General features: G+C 42.6%; 1 protein-coding gene and 1 long non-coding RNA gene across 2 annotated transcripts; both read right to left on the reverse strand.

The window, feature by feature from the left end:
• Window positions 1-4,988: 4,988 nt before the first annotated feature.
• LOC139568313 (GTPase IMAP family member 4-like) lies at window positions 4,989-8,880 on the reverse strand. The gene is made up of 2 exons (XM_071390071.1): window positions 8,841-8,880; window positions 4,989-7,987 (listed from the first exon to the last, which is right to left on the reverse strand). Coding segments are annotated over exons 1-2 (1,152 nt in total). The 5' UTR covers window positions 8,842-8,880; the 3' UTR covers window positions 4,989-6,836.
• A 5,214-nt stretch (window positions 8,881-14,094) lies between these two features.
• Window positions 14,095-17,913, reverse strand: LOC139568315 (uncharacterized). The gene is made up of 3 exons (XR_011673575.1): window positions 17,768-17,913; window positions 15,343-15,381; window positions 14,095-15,035 (listed from the first exon to the last, which is right to left on the reverse strand). It is a non-coding gene; the product is annotated as an uncharacterized lncRNA (long non-coding RNA).
• Between the last annotated feature and the right edge of the window lie 146 nt (window positions 17,914-18,059).

An 18,059-nucleotide genomic window follows, 5' to 3' on the forward strand; every position in this document is an offset into this window, starting at 1 on the left:
AAACAAGTCAATAACATGGTAGGAAAAAAAAAAGAGAATCTATATACAATGTGTGCAAAAGGCATGAGGTAGGCAATAAATCGAATAATTACAATTTAGCAGATTAACACTGGAGTGATAAATCATCAGATGATCATGTGCAAGAAGAGATACTGGTGTGCAAAAGAGCAGAAAAGTAAATAAATAAAAGCAGTATGGGGGGTGAGGTAGGTAAATTGGGTGGGTAGTTTACAGATGGACTATGTACAGCTGCAGCGATCGGTTAGCTGCTCGGATAGCAGATTTTTAAAGTTGTTGAGGGAGATAAAAGTCTCCAACTTCAGAGATTTTTGCAATTCGTTCCAGTCGCAGGCAGCAGAGAACTGGAAGGAAAGGCGTCCAAATGAGGTTTTGGCTTTAGGGATGATCAGTGAGATACACCTGCTGGAGCGCGTGCTGCGGGTGGGTGTAGCCATCGTGACCAGTGAACTGAGATAAGGCGGCACTTTACCTAGCATAGCCTTGTAGATGACCTGGAGCCAGTGGGTCTGACGACGAACATGTAGCGAGGGCCAGCCGACTAGGGCATACAGGTCGCAGTGGTGGGTCGTATAAGGTGCTTTAGTAACAAAACGAATGGCACTGTGATAAACTGCATCTAGTTTGCTGAGTAGAGTATTGGAAGCTATTTTGTAGATGACATCGCCGAAGTCGAGGATCGGTAGGATAGTCAGTTTTACTAGGGTAAGTTTGGCGGCGTGAGTGAAGGAGGCTTTGTTGCGGAATAGAAAGCCGATTCTTGATTTGATTTTGGATTGGAGATGTTTGATATGAGTCTGGAAGGAGAGTTTGCAGTCTAGCCAGACACCTAGGTACTTATAGATGTCCACATATTCTAGGTCGGAACCGTCCAGAGTGGTGATGCTAGTCGGGCGTGCGGGTGCAGGCAGCGAACGGTTGAAAAGCATGCATTTGGTTTTACTAGCGTTTAAGAGCAGTTGGAGGCCACGGAAGGAGTGTTGTATGGCATTGAAGCTCGTTTGGAGGTTAGATAGCACAGTGTCCAAGGAAGGGCCGGAAGTATATAGAATGGTGTCGTCTGCGTAGAGGTGGATCAGGGAATCGCCCGCAGCAAGAGCAACATCATTGATGTATACAGAGAAAAGAGTCGGCCCGAGAATTGAACCCTGTGGTACCCCCATAGAGACTGCCAGAGGACCGGACAACATGCCCTCCGATTTGACACACTGAACTCTGTCTGCAAAGTAGTTGGTGAACCAGGCAAGGCAGTCATTAGAAAAACCGAGGCTACTGAGTCTGCCGATAAGAATATGGTGATTGACAGAGTCGAAAGCCTTGGCCAGGTCGATGAAGACGGCTGCACAGTAATGTCTTTTATCGATGGCGGTTATGATATCGTTTAGTACCTTGAGCGTGGCTGAGGTGCACCCGTGACCGGCTCGGAAACCGGATTGCACAGCGGAGAAGGTACGGTGGGATTCGAGATGGTCAGTGATCTGTTTGTTGACTTGGCTTTCGAAGACCTTAGATAGGCAGGGCAGGATGGATATAGGTCTGTAACAGTTTGGGTCCAGGGTGTCTCCCCCTTTGAAGAGGGGGATGACCGCGGCAGCTTTCCAATCCTTGGGGATCTCAGATGATACGAAGGAGAGGTTGAACAGGCTGGTAATAGGGGGTGCGACAATGGCGGCGGACAGTTTCAGAAATAGGGGGTCCAGATTGTCAAGCCCAGCTGATTTGTATGGGTCCAGGTTTTCCAGCTCTTTCAGAACATCTGCTATCTGGATTTGGGTAAAGGAGAAGCTGGGGAGGCTTGGGCGAGTAGCAGCGGGGGGGGGCGGGGCTGTTGGCCAAGGTTGGAGTCGCCAGGAGGAAGGCATGGCCAGCCATTGAGAAATGCTTGTTGAAGTCTTCGATTATCACGGATTTATCGGTGGTGACCGTGTTACCTAGCCTCAGTGCAGTGGGCAGCTGGGAGGAGGTGCTCTTGTTCTCCATGGACTTTACAGTATCCCAGAACTTTTTGGAGTTAGAGCTACAGGATGCAAATTTCTGCTTGAAAAAGCTGGCCTTTGCTTTCCTGACTGACTGCGTGTATTGGTTCCTGACTTCCCTGAACAGTTGCATATTGCGGGGGCTCTTCGATGCTATTGCAGTTCGCCACAGGATGTTTTTGTGCTGGTCGAGGGCAGTCAGGTCTGGAGTGAACCAAGGGCTATATCTGTTCTTGGTTCTGCATTTTTTGAACGGAGCATGCTTGTCTAATATGGTGAGGAAGTAACTTTTAAAGAATGACCAGGCATCCTCAACTGACGGGATGAGGTCAATATCCTTCCAGGGTACCCGGGCCAGGTCGATTAGAAAGGCCTGCTCGCAGAAGTGTTTTAGGGAGCGTTTGACAGTGATGAGGGGTGGTCGTTTGACCGCGGACCCGTGGCGGATACAGGCAACGAGGCAGTGATCGCTGAGATCTTGATTGAAGACAGCAGAGGTGTATTTGGAGGGCAGGTTGGTCAGGATAATGTCTATTAGGGTGCCCATGTTTACGGATTTAGGGTTGTACCTGGTGGGTTCCTTGATGATTTGTGTGAGATTGAGGGCATCAAGCTTGGATTGTAGGACTGCCGGGGTGTTAAGCATATCCCAGTTTAGGTCACCTAACAGAACAAACTCTGAAGCTAGATGGAGAGCGATCAATTCACAGATGGTGTCCAGGGCACAGCTGGGAGCTGAGGGGGGTCGGTAGCAGGCGGCAACAGTGAGAGACTTATTTTTGGAGAGATTAATTTTTAAAATTAGAAGTTCGAACTGTTTGGGCATAGACCTGGAAAGTATGACAGAACTTTGCAGGCTATCTCTGCAGTAGATTGCAACTCCTCCCCCTTTGGCAGTTCTATCTTGACGGAAAGTGTTATAGTTGGGTATGGAAATCCCATAATTTTTGGTGGCCTTCCTAAGCCAGGATTCGGACACGGCAAGGACATCAGGGTTGGCAGAGTGTGCTAAAGCGGTGAGTAAGGCAAACTTAGGGAGGAGGCTTCTGATGTTGACATGCATGAGGCCAAGGCTTTTTCGATCACAGAAGTCAACAAATGAGGGTGACTGGGGACATGCAGGGCCTGGGTTTACCTCCACATCACCCGAGGAACAGAGGAGTAGTAGGATGAGGGTGCGGCTAAAGGCTATCAAAACTGGTCGCCTAGAGCGTTGGGGACAAAGAATAAAAGGAGCAGATTTATGGGCGTGGTAGAATAGATTCTGGGCATAATGTGCAGACAGGGGTATGGTGGGGCGCGGGTACAGCGGAGGCAAGCCCAGGCACTGGGTGATGATAAGAGAGGTTGTATCTCTGGACATGCTGGTCTCAATGGGTGAGGTCACCGCATGTGTGGGGGGTGGGACAAAGGAGGTATCAGAGGTACGGAGAGTGGAACTACAGGGTCCATTGCAAACCAAAACAATGATAATGATAACTAGCCTGAACAACAGTATGCAAGGCATATTGATATTTGAGAGAGACATACAATAAGGCATAAAGTGATTGCAGGTCTTGATTGGGAGAGCTAGCTAAAACAACAGGTAAGATAACAGCAGCAATAACAGGGTGCTAGTCTAACACAGCAACAACAGGTAAAAATGGCGACGACTAGGCAGAGAGGGTCGGATTAACTACACACAGATCCTGAGTTAAAGCACAGAGCCGACAGATAAAACACAAATAAACAGAATGGAGTACCGTGAATTAATGGACAGTCAAGCATGCATCAGCTATGTAGCCAAGTGATCATAGTGTCCAGGGGGCAGCCGTAGATGGAGCAGGGAGGCCTCCACTAAGCTAGCACGCAGCGTTTAAAGTTAGTAGCCCGGGGGGTGGTCTGCTCAGACGGAGGGGGTCTGCTCAGACGTGGTCGTGTCGACAGAGAATCCAAGCCGGATGGCGAAAGAGAGGTTGTGAATTGTAGAATTGTGTTTGCTAACTGGTGCTAGCTTCGTGGCAGTGGCGCTAGCTGCGCTAGCTGCAAGCTAGCTGTGAGGATCAGAAGTAGTGGCTCAGGGATTACGGCAGGAATCCGGCGTTGTTGTCGAGAGACAGTCCGATGCTGGTAAATTGGTGAGTAATATCCAGGCTAATAACAGGGCTGGTGTCTGTGCAGAAGGTAAAAGCTACTAGCAGCGGCAAAAAAATGGCTAAATTAGCTTGTAGCTGATTTAGACCAGTTGTGATGGATTGGCAGGGCTCTGTGTCGGCAAAAAAAGGTCCAGTCCAATTGGCAAAAGAGGTATTGTAGCCCAAGAATTCGCTGGTAGACCTCTTCGGCTAGCCGGCAGATGGGCCTAGCTCGAGGCTAGCTCAAGGCTAACTGGTGCTTGCTTCGGGACAGAGGTGTTAGCCAGTAGTAGCCACTCGGTTGCAGCTAGCTAGCTGTGATGATACGGTGTAATTGTCCAGAGCTTGCGGGAATCAGGAATCCGGTGATGTGGTAGAGAAAAAGCAGTCCTATATGCTCTGGGTTGATATCGCGCTTGCAGACTGGCAGGTATTGGCCCGAGCTGAAGTTAGCTGTGTCCGAGTTAAGGGTGAAGACCGCAGCAGTGGCTAACTGACTACTAGCTAGTAGCTAGTTATCTGGCTAGCTTCTGATTGGGGTTACGGTTCTAAAGTATAAAAAATAGCAGGTCCGTACCACATTGGGTGAGGCGGAATGTAGGAATGTATATTCAGTTCCTAGATGGAAAGTGAAATTAAAATATATACGAAATGTATACGAAAAATACGAGGACTATTTACACGGGACAAGACAAGATAAACACACGTCCGACTGCTACGCCATCTTGGCGTCTTATGTTTTATTACTTTGTGTTTTCTCATTTTGGACAGATTTGTAAAAGCCATTCGTCCTGGATAAATGGCCGACTCATAATCACAAAAATATTACATGACTAAATGTCACAATCGTCGTAATAACTGGACCAAGGCGCAGCGTACGTAGAGTTCCACATCTTTATTACTAAGTGAAACTTTAGCAAAACCAAATAATAAACGAACCGCAAATGCAGTGCTCACAAGCAACACCAAAAAAAACAAGATCCCACAAAACACAGTGGGGAAATGGCTGCCTAAATATGATCCCCAATCAGAGACAACGATAAACAGCTGCCTCTGATTGGGAACCATACCAGGCCAACATAGAAAAAAACAACCTAGATTACCCACCCTAGTCACACCCCGACCTAACCAACATAGAGAATAAAAAGGCTCTCTATGGTCAGGGCGTGACACCAAATCAAATTTTATTGGTCACATACACGTGTTTAGCAGATGTTATTGCGAGTGTAGCGAAATGCTTGTGAAAAATAGTTATTCCCAGCTCTATGTAATAACACATAACATTTTCTGGGCTAACAATATAAGAAATAATACATTAACAAAAAAAAATACTGCAAAGTTTCCTAAGGACTGGAATTGAGGCTGCCCTCTATGTCGACGCCATCTTTAGACAGCAGACAGCAGTACATAAATATTCTCCTTAGAATAAATACTTTGGTTTAACAAAACGGCATACAAAATCTCAATCAAATAGTTGGTGTTTTATTTTCTTACATGCATGCAAGGTACAAAGGGACAGAATAGAATATAATGGGTTAAATATCCTTCATGGGTTATTTTAAATACACCATAAAAAAAGCACCATGAAATGACCCATGTTTCACAACACAGACATGATAGTAACATTATTTACATTGAAACTGTAAGAGCACATTTAGTTTGATCCCTAAACATCCCATAAAAAAATGAAGATAAAAAAATGAAATGGCAATAGACCAACAATACTCAATGGGATATGACCATAAGATCATGGTTTCAACACATTTTTTTAAAAAGCATTTAAATGTTTCTTCCAAGAGAAACAACTACTTGTACGAAACCCCTCCCGAGTAGGAGGGGAGCCTGCTCCTCATTGGTCGACACACACAACTAATTAACTAGATCACCACCACCTGAAAGGGGTGGGGCTATCCCTTTAAATGACCTGCAGTCATTAGTTATCTCTCAACCAAACAGCACAGACCACTCAAAGGTGCCATTGCCTGTGAGCATTGCCTGTGAGCATTGCCTGTGAGTGGCAGCCAAGGTATCAATCAAATTTATTTTTTCTATTTTATCAAATTCAATCAAATTTATTTTATATAGCCCTTCTTCCATCAGCTAATATCTCGAAGTGCTGTACAGAAACCCAGCCTAAAACCCCAAACAGCAAGCAATGCAGGTGTAGAAGCACGGTGGCTAGGAAAAACTCCCTAGAAAGGCCGAAACCTAGAGAGGAACCAGGCTCTGAGGGGTGGCCAGTCCTCTTCTGGCTGTGCCGGGTGGAGATTACAACAGAACATGGCCAAGATGTTCAAATGTTCATAAATGACCAGCATGGTCAAATAATAATAATCACAGAAGTTATCGAGGGTGTAGCAAGTCAGCACCTCAGGAGTAAATGTCAGGTATGTAGTTTGTACTGTTATGTAGATTGATATTGTTTCCTGGTTGTTGTGCACCTCTCTTATTTGGTCATTGTGTAACACTAGCATGTGGAGTACTTCCTTTTGGGTTTTGAATCAACATTGTGTTTTTGTTTGTTCCTTGACATCACCATCATTTCGTTAACAGTTACACCGTCTGAACCATCTATTCAATAAAAGGCTACCCTCTCTTTCTGTTCATGCAGACATACCCACTGTGTTACCGCCCAGCCATTCTACCCAGACTGTAACCTATTTTACACTTCAGAACTCTCACATCTAGTATCTTCTTTGTGTTGTTGTTAACCAGATCTGTACTTATTTTAGGAGGCTTTCTGTTTTCCACCCCTCTCCTGTCCATTATGCTGTCTATTTTGATACCATTGGAAAATCTTTACTAATGCCACTCCTGCTAGTCCTGTTCCTGCTATTATTGCTACTCCTGCTGGTACTCCCAATGCTAGTCCTGCAACTCCTACTGCTGACCCTGCTACTCCTGCCATACCTGCTGCTACTACCAATGCTAGTCCATCTACCCCTGCTAGTGCTACCAATGCTACGCCTGCTACCCCTACTAGTACTCCCAATATGCCTTTTATTTCTTCCAATGCTGGTCTGACTGCTGCTCGCATTACTTCTGTTGGTACTACCAATGCTGGTCCAGCTCTTCCTCTTGATCTCGCTAGTTTCGCTAATCCCAATGCTGGTCCGGTTGCTACTGTTGGTTCCGCTAGGTCTGTTGGTTCCGCTACTCTCACTACTCCTGAGAGTATTAACAACGTAATGGCTGCTGCCAGAAGAGCTGCTGCTGTAGTGCCCCAAGTTGTAGACCTGCTCTGTATCTTCTGGGCAGTGATGTCACTCTGAGAACTCTGGTCCATCCTGTTGGTGTAGCTCCCCTCTTTATTCACCTCCACCATCTCTGCTATCTTCTCCAGCAGCTCTGTGACCTGATTGTGGTCCTCCCTATCGTCATTATTAAATGAGTGATATCTGCCTCCACAGCTGTCGATGAGTGTCTGAAGGTCTTGGTTCTGTTTCACGTAGTCATCCACTGTGTTTCCTCTGAGTCGGGGTGAATCAGCACAGGTGACTAATATCATGGTGTAGTGTGAGGCATCTTCTCTGACGTTCTGCTGGATCCACTTCACAGTGTTCCTCTCGTCCTCTGTCAACCTTACCCCCAACCTTACCACCAGCAGGAACACATGGGGTTCCGGGACTGACTTGTCCATGATGCATCTGGCTATCTCACTTCTCCTGTCCTCGCCCAGTCCTGGGGTGTCCAACACTTCAATCTTCCTCCCATTTGCCTCCCTACTCTGTTTCTCACATGCTTTGGTGACCGACTCAGGAGATGAGCCCACTTTAAAGGCCTCTCTCCCAAGGATGGTGTTTCCTGTTGCACTCTTCCCTGCTCCAACCGAACAAAGCAGAACAGTCCTCAGATCAGAGTTATCTGGTTCTTTAGACACTATAGAAGAAACAGTTACAGACAGGCTTTAAAGGTACACTATACAGATATCGCTGTGCCATTTCCTGGTTGATAAATTCTAATAGTCAGACAAATTTCAGATTGTGACAAAACAAGTATGTATAGTGTAGAACAGGGGGTGGGCAACTCCAGTCCTCGAGGGCCTGATTGGTGTCACACTTGCTCCATCCCTAGCAAACAACAGCTGATTAACCAGAATCATTGTACCATCTAAACTGCTGTGAAATATATTTTCTCTAAACATATTTTCAGCAGTTTTTAAGCTGGTAAAAGTAAAAGTAAAAGATGCAAAAACAAAACTCCAGATCGGGAAGCCTAGAAATAGAACATATCTACCGCTTCTTGGACTTGCTTCCAATGAGAATGACAGATCTATAACTCAAATTTCTATGTGAATTTGGTGTGGTCTCCCAAAAAGTTACATATTGCACCTTTTTAATAGACTTAATGCCCTTTGATTATCAGTAATATTCAGTGCACAACAAATGCATTAAAAAAAAAAGTATTTTCCCTGACTGTGGACTTGCCAGATTGTGGAGTTAAGATAAATGGAAGCACCCTTATTATTAATATTGTTGTTCTCACACGTACAAGTGTTTATTGGCTTTCGTTTTTTTTTTGCGTATCTCACCCTGAGAGTGGGGACAAGGGATCAGCTATTATTGATGGTGACCCTGGAGCAACTAGGGCACATCAACAGATTTTTCACCTAGTCAGCACGGGGATTGGAACCAGTTACTTTTTTGTTACTGGCCCAATGCTCTGGACCGCTAGCATACCTGCCACCTGACGTGTGTGTGAAAAGAGAGAACACTACTCAGTCAATACTTACTGTCGGGAGGTACTGAAATGCTAACTCTCCTCTTCCTCTCCACTGTTGATATAAAAACAGAGCACATTGTTAGAGTAAATTGTACTGACAACATGCTCTAGTAGATTAAAATTGAGTTAAGAACTTCTCCACAACCCTGACAGACTTACCTGTACCAGACGAAGATGACATATCTTTCTCCTGGAGGCTCTGAAATTACAAACATCTTTTACCATCATATAGAAGATTTCCACTTATTTTTTTATTGGAGAAAAATCAGTATACATATAAGAAGTATACAAACAGACCTCTTTGACCTAGGGGGTACAACAAATGACAGATTATACAAAGACCTTAAAAGATGCACACGTATTGACTGTTTTAACAGCTTTCTTATTAGAAGACTGTATAACGGTCTTAATGTACTGCTCAAATTCCTGATAGAAACCACAGAAGCATGTTTTTTATTTTATTTGTGAATTTACATTTATGAAAATGAAATTTTGCCATTAGCACAATTAGATTTATAAGGTTCAATTGTATCTTTATTATGGTTAAGGAAACCGAGCAGCACATTCTCCCATAACAAACAAAAGTCATCAAGAATATTAATAATTATAAAACTGAATATCTTTCCATAATTGTTTTACATGTAGACAATGCCAAAATAAATGTGAAACTGTTTCTGGATGCTCAACACAAAAAGTACAATCAATGTTAATGTGTTTTTTTTTTTAAGTTTCTTCGGGTAATGATTCGCAGGGTAATACTTATGGATCATTCTGAAAGAGACCTCTTTGACCTTGTTAACAAGCAAGTGTTTGTGTGGTAATAACCAGACTTTTTCCCCCAACAGATATTAGTGACCAATATATTCCAGTAACTTGTGACATAAGGAATGGATACAATATCCCTTTGAAATAAAGCACGTATAGACCTATTGTTCTGAGGGAGCAAGGAGAAACGTATTTTCCCTATTGGAGAGTCAACTGGATTAAGCCGAGGGTAGGTCAAGAAGGTGAGGTCTGGCTACACCTCTAAATAACATGAGAGTTCCAGATGGAATAGCATCAAAGACTATGGCGAACTCTCTAGGTGTTACGGGGATATTGTAACGAGATAAAAATTCCTCATAATTGAGTAACAATCCTTCTGCAAAGTTGACTCACCAGTAGGATATGATTATTGAACCAGTTCTTAAAAACTAAAGACTTGTTTCTATACAAAATGTCCTTGTTGTTCCAAATGAAATACCTATGCGGGGAAAAATTATGTTTATATATATATATATACAGTATATTAACGACCACGCTAAGAATACTTGTCTGTGAAAAGCAGATAATTTAGCAGGAATCTTATCAATGTTATAGTTACAAAGTAACATGAAATTGAGGCCAACAAAACGGGAGAAGTTATAACGAGGGATGAAATTCCAAATTGAAGTAGGATTCTTTAAGAAACGTTTAGCCCAAATTATCTTAAAAGTATTATTCAAAGTAGAAAATCCCAAAAAAATTGAGTCCACCATATTCATATGAGTTCATAATGACAGATTTCCTAATATAATGTGTATGATTTTTCCAGATGACGTTGAAAAGCACCTGGTCAACCGCTTTACCTATTTAGTTGTCAAGATGTAGGGACTGGGCTGCATAAGCAAGTCTGGAGATACCTTCAGCTTTAGAAAGCAATACTCGACCTTTCAAGGATAAATCCCTCTGCAACCAATGGTTCAACTTCTTTTTGTTTTTTTCAATCATAGGTGTTATGTTTGTTCCTTATATAATGACAAACCGGGGCGTAGGTTTAACTACTTTTAATTAACATATACTTCAGCTAGAAAACTCCATGTTTAGCCATGCAAGGCATTCATTAACCATCTCCCCTGCCCGCATAGCCTGCTGGGTAACGTAGTCTAAATGTTATTAACACATAACAACACAATAGGTATCAAATTTAATGAGCATCTTTCCTGTTGATCCTTAGATATGGTAATCCTAAGGTATGTTACTTTTTCCTTGACTGCAATATTGCATGTAGAGGGTATCACACAGTCTTTAACAGCAAACAATTCACACAAATTTTTAGGCAAAGACCAGATGCTTTGGAAAATATATTTATCACATCGACTGCTCTAGGAATCTGGTCAGCATCTTTCAAAAAGAGGGTTGTGTCATCTGCAAGTTGACTTATGATAATATCTCTGTCCGCAATAGAGATCCCTTTTATATTACTGGATTTAACTAAACTTGTAAGAAGTTGGGTTGCAAGCAGGAAGAGGTAAGGCGAAATATGGGCAACCTTGCCTAATTCCTCTTTTCAAATCAAATCTAGGAGAAATGCCATGCTTTAATTGAACTGTTCCCATTCATATAAAGAGTTTTAATAGTACTAGAAAATAATTCCCCAAACCCAAATTTCTCAAGGGAGAGAAATAGAAACTCACGTTCCACTGTATCGAAGGCTTTATAATAGAAGATTTCCACGTTAAATTACTTTAACAATGTGTTTCCACGTCACACCCATCTCTTCTACACACTGAATGAGGGGTATCCAATGTAGTAACATAACCTGCCCAGTAGATGGCAACCTGCCCAGTAGATGGTAGGCCTATTCAAACTGAAAGTAGTGACATCACGGATTGTGTAATCTTGATTTATTTTTGTATGCTGCAGTACTAACTGAACAAGATATGCAACTGTCTCAATTAATATGATCCTAAATTACAAAGTATTATTGTTAAATTGAAATAATGCGCACAGATGCTCTTTTTTTATGGAACTCTGCAGTAGCCTATGGTTCCCGCGGGAGCAGATGACAAATCTAAACGTTACCTTTGTCTTCAAATGAACGATCATGGTGCATCTAACGCCACACCCATTTAATAATGGTACAATAAAATATTTTGTATTTTATATTGAATGCAAGGCACAATAGACAAATGTAATCTTATTTTAAAAACACCATGAAATGACCCATGTTTCACAACACAAACATGATAGTAACATTTACATTGTAAGTGTAAGAATACGTTTTTTGGGGTCCCGTTAAAAAAATATGAAGATAAATAAGAGGGATAGACTGATTTTAAAAAGTACACAAGTTTCTTCCATAAAGGTATATTGATGTTTGTTTTTATAATTTGAACACATACATTTTACATTAGTCTTAACTAGAGAAACAAACATACAATATACTCTCATGTAGTTTAATTGTTGTTGTTAACCAGATCTGTACTTCCTTTTCAGAGGCTTTCTCTTTTCCACCCGGCTCTTGTTGATTTCGGTGTATTTTTTTTTTTTTTTCTCTGCAAATGCTGCTCCTCCTACTATTCCTGCTGGTATTCCCAACGCCAGTAGTGATACTGCTGTTGGTACGTCTTCTGTTACTCCTCCTGCTGTTGCTCCTCCTAGTACTCCTCCTGTTACTACTCCTGCTGCTGGTACGTCTTCTGATACTACTCCTGCTGTTGCTCCTCCTAGTACTACTCCTAGTACTCCTCCTGCTGCTGGTACGTCTTCTGTTACTCCTCCTGCTGTTGCTCCTCCTAGTACTCCTCCTGTTACTACTCCTGCTGCTGGTACGTCTTCTGATACTACTCCTGCTGTTGCTCCTCCTAGTACTACTCCTAGTACTCCTCCTGCTGCTGGTACGTCTTATGTTGCTCCTCCTGGTATTCCTCCTGTTGCTCCTCCTAGTACTCCTCCTGTTGCTCCTCCTAGTATTCCTCCTGTTACTCCTCCTAGTACTCCTCTTGTTACTACTCCTGCTGCTGGTACGTCTTCTGATACTACTCCTGCTGTTGCTCCTCCTAGTACTACTCCTAGTACTCCTCCTGCTGCTGGTACGTCTTATGTTGCTCCTCCTGGTATTCCTCCTGTTACTCCTCCTAGTACTCCTCCTGGTACTCCTCCTGTTACTCCTCCTGTTACTCCTCCTGTTGCTCCTCCTAGTACTCCTGCTGTTATTCCCAAAGCTAGTAGTGATACTCCTCCTGCTGTTACTCCTGCTAGTACACCTTCTGTTACTCCTCCTGCTTTTCTTCCTCCAGCTCTTTATCCTCCTGCTACTCCTGCTAGTACACCTTCTGTTACTCCTCCTGCTTTTCTTCCTCCAGCTCTTTATCCTCCTGCTGCTGCACCTTTTCCTCCTGCTGCTGCACCTACTCCACCTCCTCCTCCTGTTACTCCTCCACAACCTCCTGTTTCAGTAGTGTCTGAAGCTGTACTCTTCATCCTCTGGACATCCTCACATTGTGTGGTCACAGACTCAGAAGAGAACTCTTCTATAAACACCTCTTTGGTGTTTATATAATTTATGCTTCATCTAATGCATTACAACCACTACTCCACTAATACAGCTTCTGCTACTACGTCTTACTGACTGGGGAATACCACTGGGATTATCTACAGACAATGTCTTTCAGTCCTGAGAAGATGTGTTCTGGGTTCAGGAAACTGGCCCACAGTAAGACACTGGTAACACTGGCATGCTTAGTACCACGGTTTAATAATACGTCTTCCGTTATCAAGTTTATAGAGGTGGTAAAATAATTAGGAAAAAGGAAGAAAGAGAGCTAGGATTATGCCAAGAGTTGATGTGCGTGTGGTCAGGATTCTCCACGGCCAGTAGTATTGATTTCAGTGACAGGCCAGTTGTAGTGATAGACAATCTGCTGTGGGTCTGCAGCTGGATGCATGTTGTTCTGATGGGTATCTCTTCTACACACTGAATGACAGTGGAGGGGAATCAAATGTAGTAACACAACCTGCCCAGTAGATGGCAATATGTACTGTAGTCCTATGCAAACTCAAAGCAGTGACGTCACGGATTGTGTAACCTTGATAATTGTTTTATGTTGCAGAACAGCATGAACACAAGTTATAAAACTGTCTCAATTAATATAATCCAAAATGAAAAAATATTATTATTGTTAGAAGTTGAAATAATGGCACAGATGCTCTTTTTTTTCTGGAACACTGCAACAGGCTACGATTACTGCAACAGGCTACGATTACTGCAGGTGACAAGTCTAAGCATTGTGCCAGTTTGCCTTCTGGCTGCAGGATCTTCTATCCAACCAACTCCGGAGAGAAATGGATCCCCATAACGTCGATTTCTTCTGTCAAGCTATGTGCTGAGTCTGATTACAGGGGATACGGGAGGTTCACATTTGTTTATTCTATAACCCGTAATGGAACCTCATACCTGTTTGATCATGGTGCAGAGGGGGTGTATCTAACGCCACACCCATTTACTAATGGTACACAACATGTCAATTAAATATTTTTTATTTTATACTTATATTGCATGCAAGGCACAATAGACACATTCAATTTAATCAGTTATCCTTCATTGGTTATTTTAAAAACACCATGAAATGACCCATGTTTCACGACACAAACATGATAGTAACATTTACATTGCAACTTTAAGAATGTTTTTGGTGTCCCTAAACGTTCCATTTAAAAAATTACGATAAATAAGAGAGAGAGACTGATTTTTAAAAGTACACAAGTTCCTTCCATAAAGGTATATTGATGTAAGTATTTTTTATAATTTGAACACATACATTTTACATTAGTCTTAACTAGAGAAACAAACATGCAATTCTGAAAACGATATACTCTCATGTAGTTTAATTGTTGTTGTTAACCAGATCTGTACCTTTTTCGAGGCTTTCTCGTTTCCACCTGCCTTTTGTCGATTTCGGTGTAAGTTTTTGAAAAATCTCTGCAAATGCTACTCCTGCAACTGCTGCTACTCCTGCTCCTGCTACTCCTGCTGGTATTCCCAAAGCTAGTACAGATACTCCTGCTGCTGCTCCTCCTGCTACTCCTCCTAGTACTGCTGCTAGTACACCTTCTGTTACTCCTGCTCCGGTTGCTACACCTTCTCCTGCTGCTCCTTCTCCTGCTGCTCCTTCTCCTTCTGCTGCTGCACCTCCTGCTGCTGCTGCACCTCCTGCTGCTGCTGTACCTCCTCCTTCTGCTGCTCCTCCTTCTGCTGATACTCCTGCTATTGCACCTCCTGCTGCACCTCCTCCTCCTGCTGTTTCAGTAGTGTCTGAAGCTGTACTCTTCATCCTCTGGACATCCTCACATTGTGTGGTCACAGACTCAGAAGAGAACTCTACTATAAACACCTCTTTGGTGTTTCCTGTTGCACTCATCCCTGCTCCAGTCTTCCCCAGCTGAATGATCCCCAGACCAGATACTGAAAAAGACAGTTACAGACACCAAGCTTTAAAAGACATGTATTTTCCTTGGTTATCCTCCCTGTATGTAGTGGAGGTGAGTCAGACTCAAGCTCTTCTGATGAGGTACTACCTGAGGTATAAAATACGTGTCACCCTCAGCTTGAGACAGAATGTCCTCTTGGCCTAATGGTTAAGGTGTTGGTTTTCTATGCGGGAGGGTTCAGATCTGACTGGTGACATGGATGTCAAGTGGAGAGGGCACCACTAAATATATGTAGAGGGAACCAATCAATACTTACTGCTAGGGGGCCGATCAATACTTACAGTCAGGGGAATGGGTCATCGTATCTCTCTCCCCCAGATCTGTTGAGATATAAAAAGAGGACGTTGTTATTATTATTGTATCAGAACAAGCTCTGCTCGAACATCACTACAACACGGACACATGGACCTCTACAAGATGCCATATCAGAACAAGCTCTGCTCGAACATCACTACAACACGGACACATGGACCTCTACAAGATGCCATATCAGAACAAGCTCTGCTCGAACATCACTACAACACGGACACATGGACCTCTACAAGATGCCATATCTTTCTCCTGGTGGCCGACTCTGAAATGACATCACCTTGGCAGTGAGCCGTACCTGTAATATTATAATTATGCTTCATCTAATGCATTACAACCACTACTCCACTAATACAGCTTCTGCTACTACGTCTTACTGACTGGGGAATACCACTGGGATTATCTACAGACAATGTCTTTCAGTCCTGAGAAGATCTGTTCTGGGTTCAGGAAACTGGCCCACAGTAAGACACTGGTAACACTGGCATGCTTAGTACCACGGTTTAATAATAGGTCTTCCGTTATCAAGTTTATAGAGGTGGTAAAATAATTAGGGAAAGGATCTATGAAAGGAAGAAAGAGAGCTAGGATTATGCCAAGAGTTGATGTGCGTGTGGTCAGGATTCTCCACAGCCAGTAGTATTGATTTCAGTGACAGGCCAGTTGTAGTGATAGACAATCTGCTGTGGGTCTGCAGCTGGATGCATGTTGTTCAGATGGGTGTGAACCTACAACACCCGATGTCACAGGAAGGCCAAAAAGATCATCAAGGACAACAACCATCCGAGCCACTGCCTGTTCACCCCGCTATCATCCAGAAGGCGAGGTCAGTACAGGTGCATCAAAGCAGGGACCGAGAGACTGAAAAACAGCTTCCATCTCAAGGCCATCAGACAGTTAAACAGCCGTCACTAATATAGAGAGGCTGCTGCCAACATACAGACTCAAATCTCTGGCCACTTTAATAAACAGACTTAATAAATGTATCACTAGTCACTTTAAATAACGCCACTTTAATAATGTTTACATATCCTACATTACTCATCCCATATGAATATACTGTATTCTATTCCATCTACTGCATCTTGCCTATGCCGCACGGCCATCTCTCATCCATATATTTATATGTACATATTCTTATTCATCCCTTTACATTTGTGTGTATAAGGTAGTTGTTGTGAATTTGTTAGATTACTTGTTAGATATTACTGCATTGTCGGAACTATAAGCACAAGCATTTCGCTACACTCGCATTAACATCTACTAACCATGTGTATGTGACCATTAACATCTACTAACCATGTGTATGTGACCATTAACATCTACTAACCATGTGTATGTGACCAATAACATCTGCTAACCATGTGTATGTGACCAATAACATCTGCTAACCATGTGTATGTGACCAATAACATCTACTAACCATGTGTATGTGACCAATAACATCTACTAACCATGTGTATGTGACCATTAACATCTACTAACCATGTGTATGTGACCAATAACATCTACTAACCATGTGTATGTGACCATTAACATCTACTAACCATGTGTATGTGACCATTAACATCTACTAACCATGTGTATGTGACCATTAACATCTACTAACCATGTGTATGTGACCAATAACATCTACTAACCATGTGTATGTGACCATTAACATCTGCTAACCATGTGTATGTGACCATTAACATCTGCTAACCATGTGTATGTGACCATTAACATCTACTAACCATGTGTATGTGACCAATAACATCTACTAACCATGTGTATGTGACCATTAACATCTGCTAACCATGTGTATGTGACCATTAACATCTACTAACCATGTGTATGTGACCATTAACATCTACTAACCATGTGTATGTGACCAATAACATCTACTAACCATGTGTATGTGACCATTAACATCTGCTAACCATGTGTATGTGACCATTAACATCTGCTAACCATGTGTATGTGACCAATAACATCTACTAACCATGTGTATGTGACCAATAACATCTACTAACCATGTGTATGTGACCAATAACATTTGATTTGAACAATCAAATAGTTCACACCCATCTCTTCTACACACTGAATGACAGTTCAGAGGGGAATCCAATGTAGTAACACAACCTGCCCACTACATGGCAATAAAAAAGTAGTGACCAGTAGTTCTAATTCATCATTCTATGGCAGTGACATCCCAGATTTTGTATTTTTTGATTGTGTATTCTGCAGTACAGCATGAACACAAGATAAGAAACTGTCAAAATTGAATGATTCTGGATTACAAAATATTATTACAAAGTTTTGTTAGAAGTTAAACATCTGCACATTATTTCATCTTTTTATGGAACGCTGGAGTAGCCTAGGCTTACCGCGGAAGCAGATGGCAAATTTAAACGTTACCTTTGTTTTGCATTTAAATTGACAAAGTGGTTGCAGGATCTTCTATCCACCTGACTCCGGATCGAGTTGAATCCCCAAAACCTGAATTTTCCGTCGACTGGTGCACCTAGTGTGGATACAGGTGAAAGCTACAGACTCTGAGGTTCAGATTGTGTTACGGGTTATACACGGAAACAAATCTCCTATCACCTGTTACAACATGCAGAAAAGTGGGTGTGTCTATCAGTCCGAGCGTAAATGTCAGCAGTCGCTGTGTTTACATGTTTAATCTCTGTGACAGATATCACACGTT

This window comes from Salvelinus alpinus, chromosome 2 (genome assembly GCF_045679555.1).
Source record: "Salvelinus alpinus chromosome 2, SLU_Salpinus.1, whole genome shotgun sequence".
Lineage (NCBI taxonomy): Eukaryota > Metazoa > Chordata > Actinopteri > Salmoniformes > Salmonidae > Salvelinus > Salvelinus alpinus.